Source organism: Corvus moneduloides, chromosome 3, assembly GCF_009650955.1.
Source record: "Corvus moneduloides isolate bCorMon1 chromosome 3, bCorMon1.pri, whole genome shotgun sequence".
Lineage (NCBI taxonomy): Eukaryota > Metazoa > Chordata > Aves > Passeriformes > Corvidae > Corvus > Corvus moneduloides.
The window spans coordinates 4,988,003-5,007,875 of record NC_045478.1 but is presented as its reverse complement, the minus strand read 5'-3'; the positions used below and the strand labels follow the sequence as shown (position 1 = coordinate 5,007,875).

General features: G+C 41.5%; 1 protein-coding gene across 1 annotated transcript in view; it reads right to left on the bottom strand.

The window, feature by feature from the left end:
- The window catches only part of CDC5L (cell division cycle 5 like), a 30,857-nt gene extending 12,213 nt beyond the window's left edge, over positions 1–18,644 (bottom strand). Inside the window, exons 1-14 of the mRNA XM_032104060.1 lie at positions 18,600–18,644; positions 15,559–15,662; positions 14,572–14,733; positions 13,608–13,735; positions 12,675–12,774; positions 12,373–12,591; positions 11,082–11,226; positions 10,770–10,958; positions 9,258–9,406; positions 7,448–7,610; positions 6,239–6,403; positions 4,585–4,665; positions 4,005–4,250; positions 1,075–1,272 (exon numbers count right to left, since the gene is read on the bottom strand). Of these exons, the coding sequence (XP_031959951.1) occupies positions 1,075–1,272; positions 4,005–4,250; positions 4,585–4,665; positions 6,239–6,403; positions 7,448–7,610; positions 9,258–9,406; positions 10,770–10,958; positions 11,082–11,226; positions 12,373–12,591; positions 12,675–12,774; positions 13,608–13,735; positions 14,572–14,733; positions 15,559–15,662; positions 18,600–18,644 (2,094 nt within the window). The remainder of the gene's footprint in view (positions 1–1,074; positions 1,273–4,004; positions 4,251–4,584; positions 4,666–6,238; positions 6,404–7,447; positions 7,611–9,257; positions 9,407–10,769; positions 10,959–11,081; positions 11,227–12,372; positions 12,592–12,674; positions 12,775–13,607; positions 13,736–14,571; positions 14,734–15,558; positions 15,663–18,599) is intronic.
- Between the last annotated feature and the right edge of the window lie 1,229 nt (positions 18,645–19,873).

The window sequence follows — 19,873 nt, the reverse complement described above, 5'->3', positions numbered from 1 at the left end:
ATCTGTACTTGGACAATGCTCTTGACTGATAGACTCTACAAAACACACACTCACGTTGTATTTCATGTGTAAGAACCAAATGAAATTCAGCCTTTCTGGCCTCTCATGCTATTTCTGGGGTAGCAGCTGTTTGGGGAGGTTTACTTCTAGCAACAGTAGCTATGTTGATGTCAAATACAGAAAAACTTTACCAAAAAAGTTTCCTTTTACCATGGAAAAAAATAATCTGATGCCTGCATAATTTAGAGAGACTTTTAGGCTAAAATGGTACTTTAGAAAACATTTAATGACTTACTGCAAGTCAAAACAAACATATTCTGTGGGAAGAAACCATTTCAAACAAGCTTACATGTTTTCATTAATATTGTCTGTTTTGAGGGTTTTGTATGGGTTTTTTTGTTTGGGTGAAAAATCTAGAGAGGTGACTGGGCAAGCGAAATCAGTGTCAAAGGGTCTGATAAAGTGGAATGGAAGCACAAACATCCATTGTTCTTATTTGCAGGGAATCACTGAAATTGGCAGAAGATGCCAGCCTGGCAGGAATTCAGGACTATCTAAACCTTCATGTATGTAATAGTCAGTCAGAAACCAAATCTTAAGTTGGAAAGAGAACTTGAGAGGAGCTTTGGGACAGAGATGGTTCTTTTAAGCATCTTTCTCTGAAGTTTCTCCTCATACTGGCCACAATCAAGGACAACGTACAATATGAGAAAGATCTGATCCACTCACAGCAGAGATTAGGAAAACAACAAAAAATCCACATGCAATTAAGAGACAGCAGAACTTGACCTTCTCTCCAGCTGAGAATAAAGTGGATGAGCTGTGTCCCAGCTAATAGTGCAGAGAGAAACTGTATGTGGGAGTACTCTGTGTGGGGATATTTTGAGGAGGAAGATGAGAGAAGTTGGTTTAAGTATCTCAAAAACATCTATGAACTCCCTAGAATTCCTCAACAACCTTTTCAAATTAATCCCTTTAAAAGACTTAACTGAACTCCTACAGAGAAAAAAACCCAAAACACAAGGAAACTCAAGAAATAAGGAGGTGCAGAAGGCAGAAAAAAGTGACACTGACCTCAAGTCTCTTTTCAAGTGACTCTATCCTGTCCTTTTTGCTGGCCAAGTTAGCCCTTGTGTAGCGGCTCTGTCCAGGCAGGTACAACACTTGGCTGTAACATTCTTCCCACACCTGGTTATAAGCTTCACTTGACAGCTCCCCATGCCCCATTCCTTGCTTTACCACCTCCATCTCTTGTGCCAGTAGATCCTGTGCCTGTTGGAAAGGATGAGAGAAACTGCAGTTACAATACACAGGATACAAGGAAATTCCTCTTCTTTTCAAACCTTCAGTGTGCAATTCATGGGGGCAGCTTTTCAAACTCAAAGCTTACCATCAGGTCAAGCTAACTATGAAATCGAACACAGATGCTGTGGATTATAAATGAAACCCAGGCTAGAAGGCTCTTCACAGCACAACTATCCCCCATTTTATATAATTTGGCCAAACCTGACATCACTCTGGCATGGCTAATGAAAGCTGTGGCACAGCGAGATACTTCTTGCGGCAGAACAACAGAGATAAAAGCAGGGACCTTGAGGGGAGGGAGAACTGTACAGACAGAAGCAGCTGTTCTATGAAACAAAAACCACTTTTCCTTTTGCTTGCCCTTCTCAACACAACCTGGAAAGTCAAGTCTAAACATTCCCGGGTGAGCTGCATAAGCTCCGCTGTAGGAAATACAACTCTGACTGTAAGTAACACGTTCTGTGGCTGAAGAACTGGTGAGATATGAGCACTCTGCTGCTTCCAGTTTAGTTTACAAAGTTTACAAAGAACTGGAAAGATTCTTGTTGGTCTCACAACTCTTAACATTTCTGACAAAGAACGTGGCTTGCAAAATTACAGGCACCTGGGTCCTTCCAATTTTATTAATAACTAAAAAAGTAAAATGTCTTTGCCAATCTGGACTTCATTGGTTATAAGAGCATGTCCATGTCCTCTCTTTCAACAGGAGCTACAGGTGCAGCACAAACTTCCCTATGAGCAGTAGGTATCTTACTGTGAGCAGATGTTATGTTTTGTAACTGCACACGGACCAGGTAGAAATTCAGGTATCACCAGATTAGATGATTCCACAGATACTGGGGAAAGGAAAATTAATTACCTGTCTTTGATGGTCAAGACAGGTAAAACAGGAGTAACCCAACCACACGTGACAACGCTAAATCTTATACATTTCAATTAGCCGAGATTAGTACACTGTGAAGAACTACTTGAGGCTATTTAGTTGTGGCACCAGAAGTGTTCCCCAGCTCCAGGAGCTCAGCACACCATGCCCAGCACCACTGCTATCACTGCTAATCCTTCCCAAAAGAGAACTACACATCAGGAAAAGAAAGGAGTATTTTATGAAATGGTTTTAGGAGAAGATGTTCTAAAAACAAATGAAGTAAAGCAAAATAAACAAGCCCCAGATGAGATCACAGATACAGGAAAATTTCCTGGTTTGAACTGGATTTTAGACAAAGAGGGAATACTGTGCTGAATGTTAGTGAGCAAGCAGGAGCAGGGATGCAAAAAAAACTTCTGCCTATCAGTTAGGAGACAAAATTTCCAGGGATTCTGAAGAAAGTTTCCAGACAAAACCTACTGGACTGTAATAGTCTCTAAGGGAAGTGATAGCAAACCTGATTCTCACTGCACTTCAAAACAACCAGAGAAAGCACTCAGAGAACATTCCTAAGGGAACAATCTGACACTGGCAGGGCAGTGAAATTCAGGATCTAACTCTATTTTCCATCTTTAACTTCTCCTGGTAAGAAACCTTTATTTTTCATTTAACAACAAATTGGAAGTACATACTGTTCAGTGTTTCTCCTTTTAGGCTCTCTATTCACTGGTCAGATACGGTCAAGGACATGGATTTTAAATCTGCTTGTATATCTTTAGAGTCACCTTAAAGGAATATGGGATTTAGGTGTAGAGATACAACAGGTATTGTCAGAGGACAAGTCTAGAGAGACAGACAACCTGGTGGCATGTGATTTTGTCCTCTTCACTCAATTTTTATTTCTGTAGGCATTTGGTCAAAGGTTACTGGCACAGCTTCACAGGTGAAGCTCTTTGAAAGAGCGAAACCACAGAATTGCCTATCTGTCACTTGGCAGCAAAAGGCAACATCTGTAGCTGCTTAAATAAATGAACACCCTGAACTGGAACCCTGGTCCAGGGCTGCTGCTTAACTTCGGATTACAATGCAAAACAGGACACGGTGCCCAGGCCGCCCACTCACTGCAGCCAGCCACGACCCAATCTGCCTGTTCAGCACTTCTGGACCAAGTATGGCTGTAAGATCAGCTGCCACAGCCCAGCAGGCTCTGCACCAGCACAGATCACCTGGATCAAGCTTGTCAAGCATAATTAAACAACTTGATTTGCTGCTCCATGTTATAAGCTGACTACCACTGTCCTATTTAGTCTGCACTGCTTTGAAGAAAATGCTTCGTAATTCTGGACTAAGGAAATTCAGGTGAGTGTCACACCTGGTTAATGCCTCAATGATTTAGCACCAGTTTACAGAAATAGTGAAGTAGAATTTGGTAACTGTTGGGGTATTATTGCTCTTACCCTTATTTAAAACTATAAGCAACCACAACATTCAAATTTGTATGTAAATGACAGTACCTATGGGCAAGTACAGAATCCTCATCATTCTGCTGAGTGCCCAGATTAACATCAGCTCATAGAAAGAAGAATGTGAATGTAAATCATCCTTACTTATTAACTTATCCTTAATGCTTGGCAGTGCTGAGTTAATGATCAAACCTGATTATCTTAGAGGTCTTTTTTGAACCTCAACAACTCTATGATTACAGATCTTCATACAACCCTCTGGAGACCTCCCAACTGAATTCTGTGCAGGCTTGGACCCACCTTCTTTCCCCGAGATTACAGAACCATGGTTTAAGGAGACTTTACGTCTTCTTAGGCCACACAATTCTCACCTTCTTGAGATCCTCTTTGGAGAACTTCTCATAAGGATTTTGTTCCAAGTAAGCCATATGCTCTGCATTGTTGCTTCCAAATCCTGGGCCTTTCCCTTTCTTACCAGTAAACTGTTCTCCAAACGGATGGTGTAAAAGATCAAAATGAAGCATTGTGATCATCTCTTTCTTTATGAGTTCTTCACTTTTCTGCAAGTCTGTTAGAGGTGGTTCCACATTTAAGGGTCTCAGTATTGTTTCATTAACCTGCCCAGGAATAAAAAGACGTTTGTAAATATCACATACACCAAAGACAGTATTAAATTAATCAATCTCCTCTAAAGTATGAATTTTATGTATCAGCTAAACCCCGCAGAACAGGTGCCAAAATCCCTTGTGGTGTGACACATGCAGCAATCTCAGCATTTGTGCTGATGAAATACCTCATGGCAACTTTGCTGCAGAAGTTTCCTGTAAATCAGCATAGTCAAACAAAGATTTCACTCTCTCATGATCTCCTTAGACTCTATTTCCTCCTATAATGGTTAAAGCCTTTATTTTTAATTTTTGTTCTTTAACAATGAATTTCATTTCTGCTTACTTCTGAGGGCCGTGGTAGATTCTTCTGCACAGCTTTGTGCATTCTCTTCAGTTCTTTGGCACGCTCCGCTTCTCGGAGAGCCTAAACAAACAAGGCAAGTGTTACTCCAGCCACTGTAACACAGTTAGATGCTGCCTAGGAATGTATATGATATAAAAACTAACTAATTATTGCAGTAAAGATTCCTCCCAGTATAAAGACTTCATGTTACTAAGCCAGAGCTAAGTAATGTGATGACAACATAATTTACTGCCTCTAAAGTGCATGGGAAGAGCACAGCAGACTAAGAGAAGAGACAACTTCGAAAGTCATTTCCAAGCATCAAATTCTCCTTCAGTCTCAACTCCAGCTTTCATTCTTTACACATTTCTCCACATGTGACAACTGCTCTAACTCTTCAGACATCAAATCCACCAGGAAGACTCTTAAATTAGCAGCCAAGATTCTATTTGTCATCTTCAATGACTTACAGTACATATATTACTAAAACAATACTTGTGAAAGTGTAAAAACATGAGAGTCCTCTTTACAATACACTTTTAAACAATAAATAACATGAAAAGCCAGTATTGTCAGGAACTTCAGGAACACTGACCAACATCTTCCATGCTCTAATCCCAGCGTGTCACATCTTCACTTGGAGGCAGGATGCTCTTTTCTTGTATGATGGTACAACTCAAATTCTTTCCTCTATTCTAAACACATATATTACTTGTATTTGTTCAGACTTTTTATTACGGTAAGTATGCACAAGACATACATGTACAGAACATGTGCCTCCCCAAATGGAACACACTAGGAATCAAATTCTGGGAAATGCTTTTCCCATTTAAAGATAGCAAAGCACTGGATTTTTTAAAATATTTTGTTCACTTGTCAAAGCACAGCTATTGGCAAAAACTTCTCTGGACTCAAAAATCCCATTTATTTTTATAAAAAACATTTATATTTATGTAAGGTATATAACAAAATGAGATTTGCAACACAAGACTTAGGATAAGCAACAAATAGAAAAGGGACTGTTATTAAAAAGACTTAAAGTGTCTCTGGTTACTGGCCAGTACAGCCATTTAACTGGCAGAATTTAGGCTTGTACTTTATCTAGCCTTCCTTGACTCTAAACCAAAACAAAACAACAGGGACCCCACTCACAACTTGGCTGTCTGGGTAATCCTCTGGTACCAGCCAAGGGTACCACTTCCCCACAGGGCAGATTTTTATCTGTGTGCTACCTGCCTGAATTTGTATATACCTGTCTAACCTTTCACAAACAGCAACTTTTAACCTTGAGAAAATAACCTGAAACTGAAAAAAAGCACAGTTCTCACGTGATTAAAATCACGCATGTGCCACTGTAGAAAAAAGCTTTGAATTATATTTTTATCTTCTGAGGGACAAAGGCAGGAGGTAGGACACAGACACTCTTAAGGACTTCATGGCAGAAAATTATGGGATATGTAACATCAACAAATTAAGAAAATGATTTAGAGAGACAACTGATTTGGCCTCTGTGTGTATACTCTGAGAGCAGCAAAGAAAACATTTTATTTTGTTATCCTGTAGAAGAAGCTGTACCACTTCCATTAAACAGGTGTGAAACGATGAGAACCATACAAGGAATGCATTTTATTTTAAACACATCTCACACACTGACCTGCTTGCGGGCTTCTACATCAGCAGCATCTTCTACAAAGGTTTCATCGACTTCATGTTCTTCAAGTTCTTTTTCTGCGTTTTCAGGCAGAACAATCTCAAAGTCGTTCTTTGGAGCAGGGAGGGCCATGAGCCCCATGCGCAGGTGTTCCCGAGACTCCCTCTCCTGTGGGAAGGGCAGTGAGATGTGATGCTTCTGGATTCATACACTGAATGTAGCACAATACCCTGAGTGCAACACAACCAAACTCCATTCATCTGCATTAACAGACAGGAACAACACACTAATTATCCCCTGGCCACCTCAGTCTGCTGCAAAGCCAGAAAGCACCAGATCTGCAAACCAGTGGAGTCCACCAGGAATTTGAAGCCCCAGTTTCCCTTCTAGTAGCAAAAAGTCTTTTTACTATAAAAAGACTAAGACAGAACCAAAGTATAAGTACATCAAATAAACCTTCTCCTTCAAGCTAAGAGGAGCTCTGGAATTTTGAACTTGAAGAGTTATTTTTGTGAGAACAGACCAAACACCTGGAGTGGATATCCTTAGCTAGGCAAAAAAAACCCCCGTCAATAGCTCAGGTGGGAGATATTCAAAGCCACAGTCAAGGCTGCAGAACAGCCACATGAAAGGAGCTCCTAAGGTGCTACCTATTAGGTATATGCCCTTTTATACCATGTCTAATTGGCAGGGTCCATCTGGCTGATCTCCAAAAATGGAAACATCTGTTGCCAAAGGTGACGAAAGAGTCTGGATGGGACTCAGATTTCTGGACATCTCAAACCCAAGTGCTCCTAATGGCAAAAATTACACTCCTTTAGCTTGGTGTTGTCAACATGACAGACTGATGAAAAGGTCCTGTAGGTAAATCAGGAAGCCAAGATGACAAGGGATTTGAGGATTGCATAGGATTGCAAGAAAAATGAATCTTTGCTCAAGATGAATTTCCTGCTCAGCTTCAAAGCTAGAAATAGGATGGAAACTTAACTATGTCTTCTCTGACAAACAGTTCTAGAGTGTACTGAAAACCATTCTAAGGGGCAAGATTTCTGTTCTTTTAAAGACAGACTGTATTTTATGGTGTGATGAGGACAGACCTGTCGGCAGGTGGAAGAAATAACATCTGTTTTTATTATAAAATTCTTTTTAACAGATGAGAATTAAAACCCCTGAAAATTGAGCACTGATTTCCACTTCTTAAATACTGCTTACCATTTGTTTTGCATAGGATGGGTCACTGTAATCTGCCATTCCTTCTTCTGGGTTGATGTTCAGTTTATCCCGCAGTGGAGTTCTCCCAGGAGTTGTGCCAAGTGCAGGTTTGGGTGTCAGTCCTCCTCGAGGAGTTAAGCTCTCTGATCCCTGAGAGGGTGTTCTAGTGAAGTGCAGTTAGCCATTAGTTTTTTACTAAAGAGTTCTACATTAAATCTGAATATTGGGAAAATTTACACACACACAGTCTATACATTCAATCTAGAATTTTTTCTTGGGAGGCAGTGAAACTGTAAAGTGCAACTACAAGAATCCTAAAAATAAATTGTTTAAACCTGTCAAGGTGTAACCAAGGCCCTGTCAAGCTGAAATCTAAGCACATCATCATTTTAACAGAAGCTTCAGAACTCCACCAACACAAACTCCCACTGCTGCTTTTGAGAGAAGAGCTTATCCAGTCACCAGGCATTATTCTGGGATACAGTAATCAGGACTGAATTGTAAGCTCTGATTTCCTCACCACCTGGGCAAGTCATTCACTCTGCAATCATCTGGCTCAACAGCTGTCCCACCTTGCAACTGAGTGAATCATCCTGAAAATGCCTCTTTGCTTTCACTGACTATTCAAGAAGTAATTACATTACAATAATTATCTTTAAGCACCTGTGGTTGGCAAGATGGATTAAGTCTTACATTTGGTGGGCCCCAGTTGCTTCTCCTCTGGGAAGGAATATTGTTCTCTATCCCAATAAGCTACTACATGAATGAGGTGCTACTTCACAGATGGATTATTTTTTCCCTCTGCTCAAGAATTTGGATTTTCCCACTGATAGAGTATTTCTGCAAGCAAGCCAAACTGATACACAGGTACTGCATTTACATGTACGAATCTGACCTTCAGAAGCTAAAAAAACACCACAAAAAAAATCTCAAACAACAAAATTAGAGTATCTCTACTGTTTAAAATATAAACCAACCCAAATCAACAGCCAGATCACTCCAGGCCAGATTCTACATTCATTTTGCACCACACTGACTCCAACAGATCTTCAAAAAAAACATGCATTGCTGGAGCTGCTCTTTTAATTAAAAGAGCAGGACTTTTGCACACAGCTTCTAAACAAAACAAATCTGCTTTGGAAAAGCTGCCATAAAGGTCCTTTTTATTTCATTCTCCACTTTTCCTACTAGCATGACACAAGTAAAATTAGAAGCTAAGTGGAAAAACCTGACACACAAAACGTACCAATTGTAACAAGTTTTAGCTGTATGGTGTTTGGCATTTGTGGGATATATATTTGTTCACTCTAAGAGTTAAACCAGCAATTCTGTACTGTTTAGATTGGCAATATAAGAAATATTTAATTTTGGACATATATGGCTTATAAAATATTTACTCCAGCTTTTCAAAAATTCAGTGTGGGTTTGGCTACGAGACCTCCCACATCTTTGACTCCAAGGTAATACTTTGGAAAGGCCAGGATCCACATACAGAATGACACTGCAGCTTACTATTTATATTCCTGCATTACTCCAGAATAATTTATATTGCTCCAGACCACAGAAGGCCACATTTTGGATCAAAACTCCAGTGAGCCATACACTGTATGAATACAGATGAAGAGGACATGGCTGAGCCTTCTAAAGACACAGAGAAATTTGTACAACAAGGGCTTGAAATAAAAGTGAGTTAAAATTTGTTTTGAACTCTAATCATGAGATACTTCACACATCAAAATCTGCTCTGTCCACCCACCTCCAAACAGATACATGCCTACCCAGGCACCCATCAGAAAAGGAGTCTGTTTACCTGAAAGGTGTGGAAAGCACAGTATTTGGAGTCTGAACAACCTGTTTCTGTGGTGTTACCCCTGAAAAGTCACTTTCATGCAAGGGAGTATTAAGACCTCCTTTCAGGGGAGTATCCACATTTGTGAGAGCCATCAGATTCTGGGCCTCCTGCGTAACAAAAACAAGCAGTGCTTCACCAAGACATTCACAGTCACGTTTAACAAATTCAGTGGCAGTAATAACAGCTGAAGAGTTATTTGAATATCAGTTTGTGGAAAGTGTTCAAATTTTCTTATATTTAACACCCATACACTGGTATTTATAAACCCTACTGTTCCACTGAAAGGCATTTCAATCTTCATTTCCAGTAAAATATGTTATAAACTGGCATTGCAAAAATGAGTGAGTTACTTACTGTTTCAACTTCTTTCAGTTTGCCAGACTCCATAAATCTGCAAGATTTGTTAGTGACTGAACATCCAAGTAATCCTAAGAATCCTGATTTTAAGGGGGAAGAGCACACTTGAACTCTGAAACCCAAATTCGATGAAGTTTAGCCAAACTGCACTTCAAAGAGAATGTTCCAAAAGAGATGGTCACTATCCAGATTTTTGGTCCATGACTCAATTGGGGCTTTTATGAATAGCCCCCTTTTTAATTTCGTTTTTCCTTATTACAGTGAAGAATTAAGTCTCTCTGAAAATGAGCTAATTATACTACTGCAAATAGCAATTTTACTCCCAGAAGATCACTAATCCACCTAGAAAACTCTGTATATGCCTAATATCGTAACACTTAAAGTGTCAGAGTACTCCATTTGAAGGTGAGCCTGACCATTCCTGCAAACACTGCACAGACTTAGGTCATGATCTACAGAACCAGGAACTCTTTTCTCTTACCATGGAGCTGCTGAAATAACAGCTCATTGTCAATTCAGAGGGTTGGGTTTTTTTTGTTTTGGAGTGGAATTTTTGGGGTCTTGTTTTGTCCTACACACTAGCTGCACTGATTTAATTTACCCATTTTCAGATGCTCAATAAAATACTACTCAACATTACCAGTCTTTGGAAAAATCCAGGCAATCAGAAGTTGCAAAGGCAGGTTTTGAATAACCTAAGTCTTAGGCCAATAAAGTGCTAGGAAAATATTCCTGCATTGTTGCAGTTAATTGCTACTTGTTAATTGTACTAAAAGATGGACAACATAAACTGTTTCAAGGAGATGAACTCATACATCTTCAACACTGAGAGACACCCAAGGGGAAATTATACAAGACACCAGGAGAATTAGTTAAAAACTTCACACAATATATGATTAAGGAAAAAGAATCAGAATGTTTTGAAACATAGTGGCAATTGATCAAATAGAAATAGATCTGCTTCTATGCCCTTTGGTGTCTCCTGAACATTGGAATTGCTTCAAATCCCAGTATTGCACATAATCTAAGGAGTGTTTCTCTGGTATTTACACCTTCTACTCAGTTGACCCCTGCCCCAAAACTTAAAACCCATTCTGTACATTTATACTCTACCTGCAGGATCCTGTCCTGGGCTGCTGGAGTTTTGGGAGTCCTTAGTGCTATGCTGTTGTTGGTTACATTATACTCAGAGAGAAGAGTGCTGGAAGCTGAGTTTGTGATTCCAGATTCCTCAGCAGTCTGCCGTGCAATCTCACTTGCCTGGCCGACTTTTACAACTTCTTCAAGTTCTGTATCAGATATCTGTAAAAGACAAAATACCAAGGCACAGTAAGATCCAATACAACCACAAGAGCCACTCGATAGAACAGAAAGCACTGTTTGGTATCGGGCTTATAAATTGTTTATTATCAATGAACACCTCACCTGAGGAGCTGGAAGCACCAGTTTACTCCTTTTCTTGGTAAATTCTGACACTCCACTGGTCTGCAGAATAGCTGAGGGCAAGTCTGACTCTTTTTTCCGTTTCATGTGTTGCTTGTCCTTTTTGCGCTCTCTTCCTTCCCTTTCACTGTTGTTATGGAAAACAGAATTATTTCGGAACACATAGAGCAGCTACAAAGCAAAGCAAACAAGATGAGCAAAAAGGCTGTGCCCTTAGCAAAAGGCAGATAAGCTGAAATAAAACATTACAGGAAGAGTGGAGCACCTTGTGGGTGATTAGATGTGATCTGCAGATCCTGCAGCAGAACCTACTACACGGCAGTGTAAGTAATGCTTTTAAGTTACGGAATTAGCCAACAGATTCAGCTTTTGGGCTGCTTCAGCTGCAACCAACACTGGATCAAGAAAAAAATGTCAGGCCAAGAATTTCCCTTAGTGAAACAAGAGAATGTGAACAGTCCCTTTTTTTCCAGAAGCTGCTAAAGGAAGACGAACATTTTGTTTTACGGGAAGTGGGAACCAATTTCTCTTCTCTTTTAATGAACATGGTATTTCCTTCAAACAGCAATGGAGGCAGTCAGTGAAATAGTAAGCTTCAGTTTGAAGCTCCTGCCCGACCCTCTGAACAAATAGCCATGCAAAAAAATCAGTTAGAACCCAAGTTACAAACCAAATTGTACATGGCATTGGACTGACTCGCTCAGTAATTAAAAGCAGTTTTGGCAGAAGTAGTGGGGGAAATGCAACTGTACAATTAAATATGTACCCAAGACCGGCATTTAACTACTCAACTGTGCTTTCTGGGATTTTTTGGGTGGATGGGGAGAAATTAAGCATTTAAGGACATCAAGAACAACTCCATCAAAGTAATACTACAGGTAAAATCTACTTCTATGAGCAATCTTATTAAGATTATTACTTAAAAAAAGGACACTAAATACAAAAGCAAATTAACTACTAATAGAAAACAAATCTCAAGAAAATTAACATTTCGACTTAAAGAGCAAGAACACGCATCAGAAACTTTATTCTGATAGATAAAAGGTGAAGCAGAGGAAAGAAAAAAGGTTATCATAGACAAAAAAGTGAACTAGACCTTTTGCAAAGATAAAAACACAGAAAACTGAAAAGGCAGAGGCCACTTGCACTCGTATCTGTCCCACTGAAAATACATTTCCCACCCACATCATACTTGCAAGACTTAAAACACATATATATGGGTTGCTTTTTTTTTCCAATACACTGCTCCCTCCTTATTACAACACACACTTACGATCGTAGTTCTCCATCCAGGTCTTGCTGACGTAGTCTCCTGAAATCTGCATCCAGGGACTGGTAATTTTCCTCCGATGTATCATAAAAACCAGGGGCAGGCTTCTTTTCAAATGGAATTTCTGCATTGTAATCCACACCTCTCTTTTTTTTTCTTTTCTTCTGGATCTCAATTCCAGCAGCGCGAAGTTCTCGTCTCTTCTGGAGAGCAGCAAGGCGTCTGAAGAAAGAGCAACACCACATGATTTAAAGTGCAGAATAAAGAAAAGCAGTCCCAGGATATGAAACCAAATGTAAGTTTACCGAGCTTCTTCCAGCTGCTTCTCCCTGGCTTTCCTCTTGGCCTTCTTTCCCTGTGTATTAGCCAGACGTGCTCGAGCCTCAGACAGCATTTCAAGCTCATCTACAATAGTACAGATAAACAGAGCTATGAATCTGCACTTAGAAGATGGGAGTAAGGAAAGAAGTGACATTAACATCAGAAAACTGTCTTTAAAAGCTGAGTCAATCAATGACAGGCATTCTGTGTCATCACTAATCTCCAAGTTGTCCCAATGTATTTACTGAATCATTGGCCAGATGAAATGAAGACTTTTAGAAAAAAGCCTAATGTTGAAAATAATTCAATTAGTATCAACAACAAATCAAAACTTTTACATAAAGAGGCAAACTGACCACATTAATGGAAGTAAAACTTTATTTACATCTTTATCCCAGAGTATTATCTTGAGAACTTGTTAATTGCATTTACTTCCAGAGTTGAGAGCACTGTTTTTGTGAACCTGTGACTGTTCAAAACCACTACTGGTCCATTCATGGAATTTTAACAATGTTCATTTTTCAGTTTATAATGTTGCTTTGTGCAAGGAAAAAACAAAAGAAATCCAGCAGTCCTTCTGTGCTTCAGAATGGATCCGTCTTGAAGGTGTGAGCTGATGGAAAATGATGAAGATACAGCACTAAGAATGCAAACAAGCAGACCAGTTGTCAAAGCAAATAACAGCCAGTCATGGTAACAGATGAAGATAACACATAAGGAGGCAAAAAACACACCAAGAAATGGAAAACTGGAAAAGTACAACTGACTGGCCAGATACAGAAATAAGATAAAATCTGTATGAAAATTAATGATCAGGGGGTAGTGGAGAAAAAGAAGAAAACCAAGGTGGCTGTGTAAACAGAAAAACCAAACAGATCAGATTTCTGTCGAAAATGGTAAACACACTCCTAACTCACCTTCATCCATGTCAATGGGATCTGGCCTGGCAGGTTTGGTTTCTGGATTTGGATCGATTTCTCCAGGTTTCAGTTTCCGAGGATCATCAGCAGTTTCTTCCTCATTGTCTCTCTGAGCAGCTTTGTCCCTAAAAACACATTGTAGGTGTCACCACCAGCTCTTTGTTTTCCCCCAGATTTGTAATAACCATCCCTTATATGTCTCCAAAGACTGATCATAAAGCAGTAACTTTGTACTCTGTACAATACATTAAATTTGTTATACAATCCACAAGCGTGGTACAGTTCCATAATCTTAAACAAGACAAGAGAAAGAAACCCACACAGTATTACATTACAACAATAAAATATTATATAAAACACAATACTGATACAGCTAGTAGTAAAGAAATCTCCTCAGGTAATCTTTAACAATAAAAACAAGAATTCAAGCAGTGTGACAAAATAAAAAATCAAGTTTTCCAGTATATTTTTCTAGTCAACCAATCGCACCAGAATTAAGAAAGCTCACAAGGGAAAATGGCACATTCCTTTTCTTCTTGTGGCCTAAAGAAACTCTTTGTAGCACAGAGAGATGGTATCTGCACATTCAGCCACTTCAACATGTGTTTTATGTCTCTTTTCTCTCTTACCCTCCCACTCCTGCTGATCAACCAGTCAAAAAATGCCCAAACAGCCTAACAAAAGCATAAATCTTGACAGTCCCTTAGCCAGAATGACCAGGAGCAAGAAAAGATACACCTATCTCTATTAAAGCTCGCCTCCAGGTTCCAGGAGCTTCCTTCAAGCCAGACGCAGTGCCTGAAAACAATCTTTAAAGATTTGCTTACAAAAAGACTCAGTCAACTTGAAACCACCCTAATTTACCACCATGGAAGAAGGGAATGACACATTGCTACAACAAACTCCACGGATTTCCCTGGTAGTCGTGGCTCGATTTTTCTCTAGGCAAGCAGAAACTCACAGCAGAAATTCATAGTGTTCCAAGCACTGTGCAGCAGTTCTCCCAATGATGGGGGCAATGGTTCTCCACTGAGTTGGCATCAGCTTGGCCAGGTGCAACAGTTTCTCCTCCTCCTCCCGAGACCACTCTGTCTTTTTGATGCTCGGATCCAGCCATTCGTACCTGTAATTATTGAAAAAATTAAGGATGACAGATCCAAGTTATTAATTGATCTGTCTTCAAGAATATTTTTATGACTTATGTATTTGAACTTTAAAATGTATTATTTATCAGCACTTTTCATACAGATACTGCCTCTTCTTCCTTTTCTCATCCCTATTCTGGCAAAGTAAAGACTCACAGAATTAATCCTGAAAAAGAAAAGTAAAAATTGCAACAATCAAAGATAGAGAAATGGTAGAGTTGTTTGGTCTGGAGCCTTCAACAATTATCTTACTAATCCTCAACTATGCCAGTACGGTTACCTCTACAAGAAGTATTCTATTAAATATGTGCAGTTCAGTACTCGAGAAACTAAGTCTGATTCTCAAATACATTCATACTGCATCAGTATTTGCATCAGTTTAAAGCTTCTATTTTTTGTAAAAAATTAAATTTCACAGCACAATTTCTAAACATTTACTCTCAAGCCAAACTCCCACTACATGAAATTAGAAAATTATATGCAAGAGAGATTACTATCTTACAATTTTACTTCCTTGGCAATATCCACAGATTAAAAAATGTTTAAATAAAGGGAAAAACTAATGTATATCATTTTAGGTGATCCTGCATTTGCTAACACTGCAGTCACTGGCAAACAGAACATCTGGCTACTTTTGTTCAACCACTTTTGAGCAATAAGAATTCAAAATTTCCATGATAAAAATCAAACAATGTTAAAACTGTTGTTACTTTGTGGACATAAATAAGTCTGTGGTAACACTTTTTCCTAAATTTCCACTAATTATGAACCTCATATACCCAGGCACAGCACCTCTCACTTACCATCTGGCTTTGCACTGCTTTGCTGATTTCCTATGCAATAATGAGGCAATACGAGACCACTGGTTTTTGCCATATTTCATAACAGCTGCTTTCAGAATTTCATCCTTTAAAAAAACATAAATACCCTTATGGATCACAAAAACTTGCAAAACAGAAAGTCTGATCTCAAGCAAAGGAGAACATGGTGAATTTCACAGGCTGACCCAGAGGAAACAGCACAGAACTGCTACTTCTTTTCCATTTTATTCTCAAGATGAATGAGGATTTGTATTTCAAAGGCCAATGAAGTCAATAAAGATTAAATGAAAAAGACACGATTATTGTTCCAAACGTCACATATCCAACAGAACTTGCCAAATGACGACTTTCAATGCTCTCTAATGCACTAGTGTTTAAAGGCTCTTTAAGTCTCCCTTGAAGGACAGCAATAAAGAGGTAGGGAAGTGTTTGTCTGGTAATGACATCACAATTGGAAAAAAAAGTAGAATTGGCAGATACCTCTGGCTGCCTTGCTTTAAATAATACCATAAAATTATCTTTTTTTCATAATTTAATGCAATTAGAATAAAAATGCAATGGGTTCAGCTTGGGAGCCAGGTTGTTCACATACAACAAAGCGTGCACTGAGATTCGATCAAAAGCCAGAAGTCTTCTCAACTGTCTGTCAATCCATCAATCCCTCTCTCCCTTCCTCCCAGATAGATGGGCTCATTATTTCTGGTTTATTCAGAGGAAGTGGTAATTTAAATGCATTTAAGCTACTCTTGCAGCCCTGTCAACCACAGATATCCCTCTCCTGTACCCAGTGAGTGTTCAGCAAGTCTGACACTGTCTCACACAGACACTGCTCAGAGCACAGCAGCTTTAACTGTGGGCTCGTGATCAGCTCTGGCTTGAGCTGCTACAGGCAACAATTAATGTAATTACTGTTCTGAAATGAGTAATAAAACCTCTCTTGTGTGTTTTTTAACTTACTTGGTGCTCTATGGCACACAGGAGCTGTACTGGTGACATTAACAGGCTTTTTTTGTCTGTAGCTGGTCATTTTATGAATGACCTGTTATCACCTAATTCCACTTCCTCCGTTTTTAAAGCTGTATGTATAATCAAAATTTTAATTAAAAAAACCCAACACCTATTTTACCTCTGGTACACAAAAACTGGTGGGCCAGTAACCTATTTGGGCACTGGAACAGGCTCCCCAGGGCAGTGGCCAGACCTCAAGCAGCATTTGGACAATGCTCTCATGCACAGGGTGGGATTCTTGGGGGTGTTCTGTGCAAGGCCAGGAGCTGGACTTGATGACCCCTGTGGGCCCCTTCCCATCCAGGATATTCTGTGATTCCATTTACTGCACTGCTCTTTCTCTTTAACAGTCACCAAAATTTACCAATTATGGAAGACCCTAAGAATGAGGTGAAGACACTGTGGGTTTTCCTATCCTCTGCTGACCCCAAATCTAGCTGTTTCCTGGAACATCACTGATATACGACAAGTGCTTAAGAGCACACAGAGCACATTTTACCTTCTATTACTTTTTCCTCACTGCTTCCTGGAACTGTGTACATGCCTGGTGTTCACATTATGCAGTGACAGAGGTCTGGATTTTACAGCGCCAGGTACATCCTTCTGCATGTATCTAATAAAACTGACATCTTTGATTTATCATATTTTCTTTTTCGTGACCACTTGTGGTTCTGAAAGCTTGTGGCAGCAAAATTGGAGGGGATTGCTCTTTTTTGGAACAATAATTCCTGTGTACACGACTCTTGGTGCTACAGATGAAGAGCCCACACCCATCGACAGGACAAGAGGAAAAAGACTGAAGTTGAACCAGTGGAGGTTTAGATTAGTTATTAGGAAATTTTTTTCATGGAAAGGGTTGTAAGGCATTGGTACAGATTGATCAGGGCAGTAGTGGAGTCACCATTCCTGGAAGTGTTAAAAAAACCAGGTGGATATGGCACTTAAAGACATGGTTAAATGGTGAACATGGTGGTGGTGCTGTGTTGATGGCTGAACACTTAGTGATCTTAAGTCTTTTCCAATCCTAAAAATTCTAAGACTCTGCCTTTGCCATTTTGACATTTGGAAAGATCTTCAAGTGCAAGAGATTCCTGCTGCCTCATTCCCCTAGAGTGAAAGGAAACCTGCCTATGAAGTACAAGTCACACTCCAGCCTGTGAGAGAGACATCTCCTAGCACAGCACAGCCCATGCTTCCACTCCAGTGGCAGTGGGAACAGTTTCTCCGGGACAGAAGGACATGACACGCACATGGCTGAGCTTCCCAACCTGCAGCCTGAGGGAAAAACAACACAAATGTGACCTTTGCCCACTGAGGCAGCAGGAAGAAGGAAGGCACAGGCTAATGGGGAATGCAACCCAACAGATAGCCAAGGAAACACAGAATCAGTTGGAAAAGGCCTCTCAGATCATTGAGTTTAACCTATGTCTGATCACCACATCAATGAGACCATGGCACTCAGCGCCACGTCCAGTCTTTCTTTAAACACTTCCAGGGATGGTGACTCCATCAGCTCTCTGGGCAGCCCGTTCCAATACTCAGCCACCCTTTTCTGTGAAAAAATTCTTCCCGATGTCCAACCCAAACCTCTCCTGGCGCAGTTTGAGGCTATGTTCTCTTGTCCTGTCGCTTGCTGCTTGGGAGCAGAGCCTGACCCCCACCTGGCTGCACCCTCCTGTCAGGGAGTTGTGGAGAGTGAGAAGGTCCCCCCGAACGTCCTTTTCCTCAGGCTGAGCCTCCCCAGCTCCATCAGTCGCTCCTCATCAGACTTCTGCTCCAGACCCTTCCCCAGCTGGCTGCCCTTCCCAGCACTCGCTCCCGCAGCCCCCCACCCCTCTGGATGTCCCGGCACAGGGGCTCCAGCAGAGCCGAACCTGCCCCGGGATACCCCAAAACCGGAGCCCCCCGCGCAAGCGCACCACGACACCCCCCCCCCCCCCCCCCCGCGCCTGCGCATCAGTGAGGCCCCCCCCCCCCGAGGGGGGGACGAGGGCTCAAACCCCGCCGAGTCCTACCTCAGTGTTCCGCCACACGCCGCCTTTAATCATAATCCGCGGCATCTTGGCAGCAAAGGGAGGGGGGTCGAACCCCTGGAGCGAGAGAGTGGAGAGGGGACGGAAGCGCCGCTCGCCTTAGCGGGGCCGGCCGAGACCGCGCACGGTCGCCCTCAGCGGCGGCAGGTGCCGAGGGCGAGGGAAGCGGGTCCGGCTGCTCTGCCAGAAAAGCGGGAAGCGGGTCCGGCTGCTTTCCCAGGGAAGCGGGACCGGCGGCTTTTCTAAGGGAAGCGAGGCCGCGGCTCCTCCAGGGAAGCGGGTCCGGCCGCTCCGCGCATGCGCAGCCCCCCGCGCGTCCTCCGCAGCCCCTCCGCGCTGGCGCCACCTACCGGCCGGAGGAGCGCACGGCGGAGGGGCCCGGCCGGCACCGAGCGGAGGAACTGGGCTTTCATTGAACTCCTTCAAATTTCCCCAAAGGACGCAAATAAAGGAGGAAAGGGACAGCGGAAGGAAATCACATCTCCCCAGGGTTAGGTTTAGAGGGTATTTTGTTAATTTCAGGAAAAAAAATCCGTGCGTTTATGTACAGAATCAGTTCTTGGCTGTGAGGGTGCTGAGGCACTGGCACAGGGTGCCCAGAGAAGCTGTGGCTGCCCCTGGATCCCTGCAAGTGTCCAAGGCCAAGTTGGACAGGGCTTGGAGCAACCTGGTCTAGTGGAAGGTGTCTCTGCCCACAGCAGGGGGTGGAACAAGATAATCTTTAAGGTTCAAACGCAGAACTATTTTATGATTCTACAAGAGGGCAACATTCATAGTGCATTTGTATATTCACACTCACACACACACTAAAGGAGTGTGTACCAGGTACATACCTGAATTTGGGAAACTTTCACAGGAAAGTACTCACGTCAGATGCCTTTGCACCTTCTTAACAGGTGAAGGGTTGAGTCTCAAGGAGTGGGGAGATCAGCCCTGGAACTGTCATTGCCATTCGGCTGTGGTCCCCCAGGTATATCCAACCCAGGAGTTGCGTGGCTCAGAGAGGCCCCACTCAGAGGCAGGGTGCTGGTCTCAGCCCACTGCAGTCTGGAGAGCTTAGAGGGTCTAAGTACCACTGCTTAGAGAGTCACAACTGACTTGGCTTTGTTCATAGCAATCTTCCACCCTGGCTGCAATTCAGGTCACTAACTTTCTTTGAAAGTTCAAAACCAAAAACGTTGTTCCACCTGGGTGGTTATTCAGGTAAGAAAAATAAGTTCCCAAGGCTGTTAAAAACCAGGGCTGCTTAGCCAGCA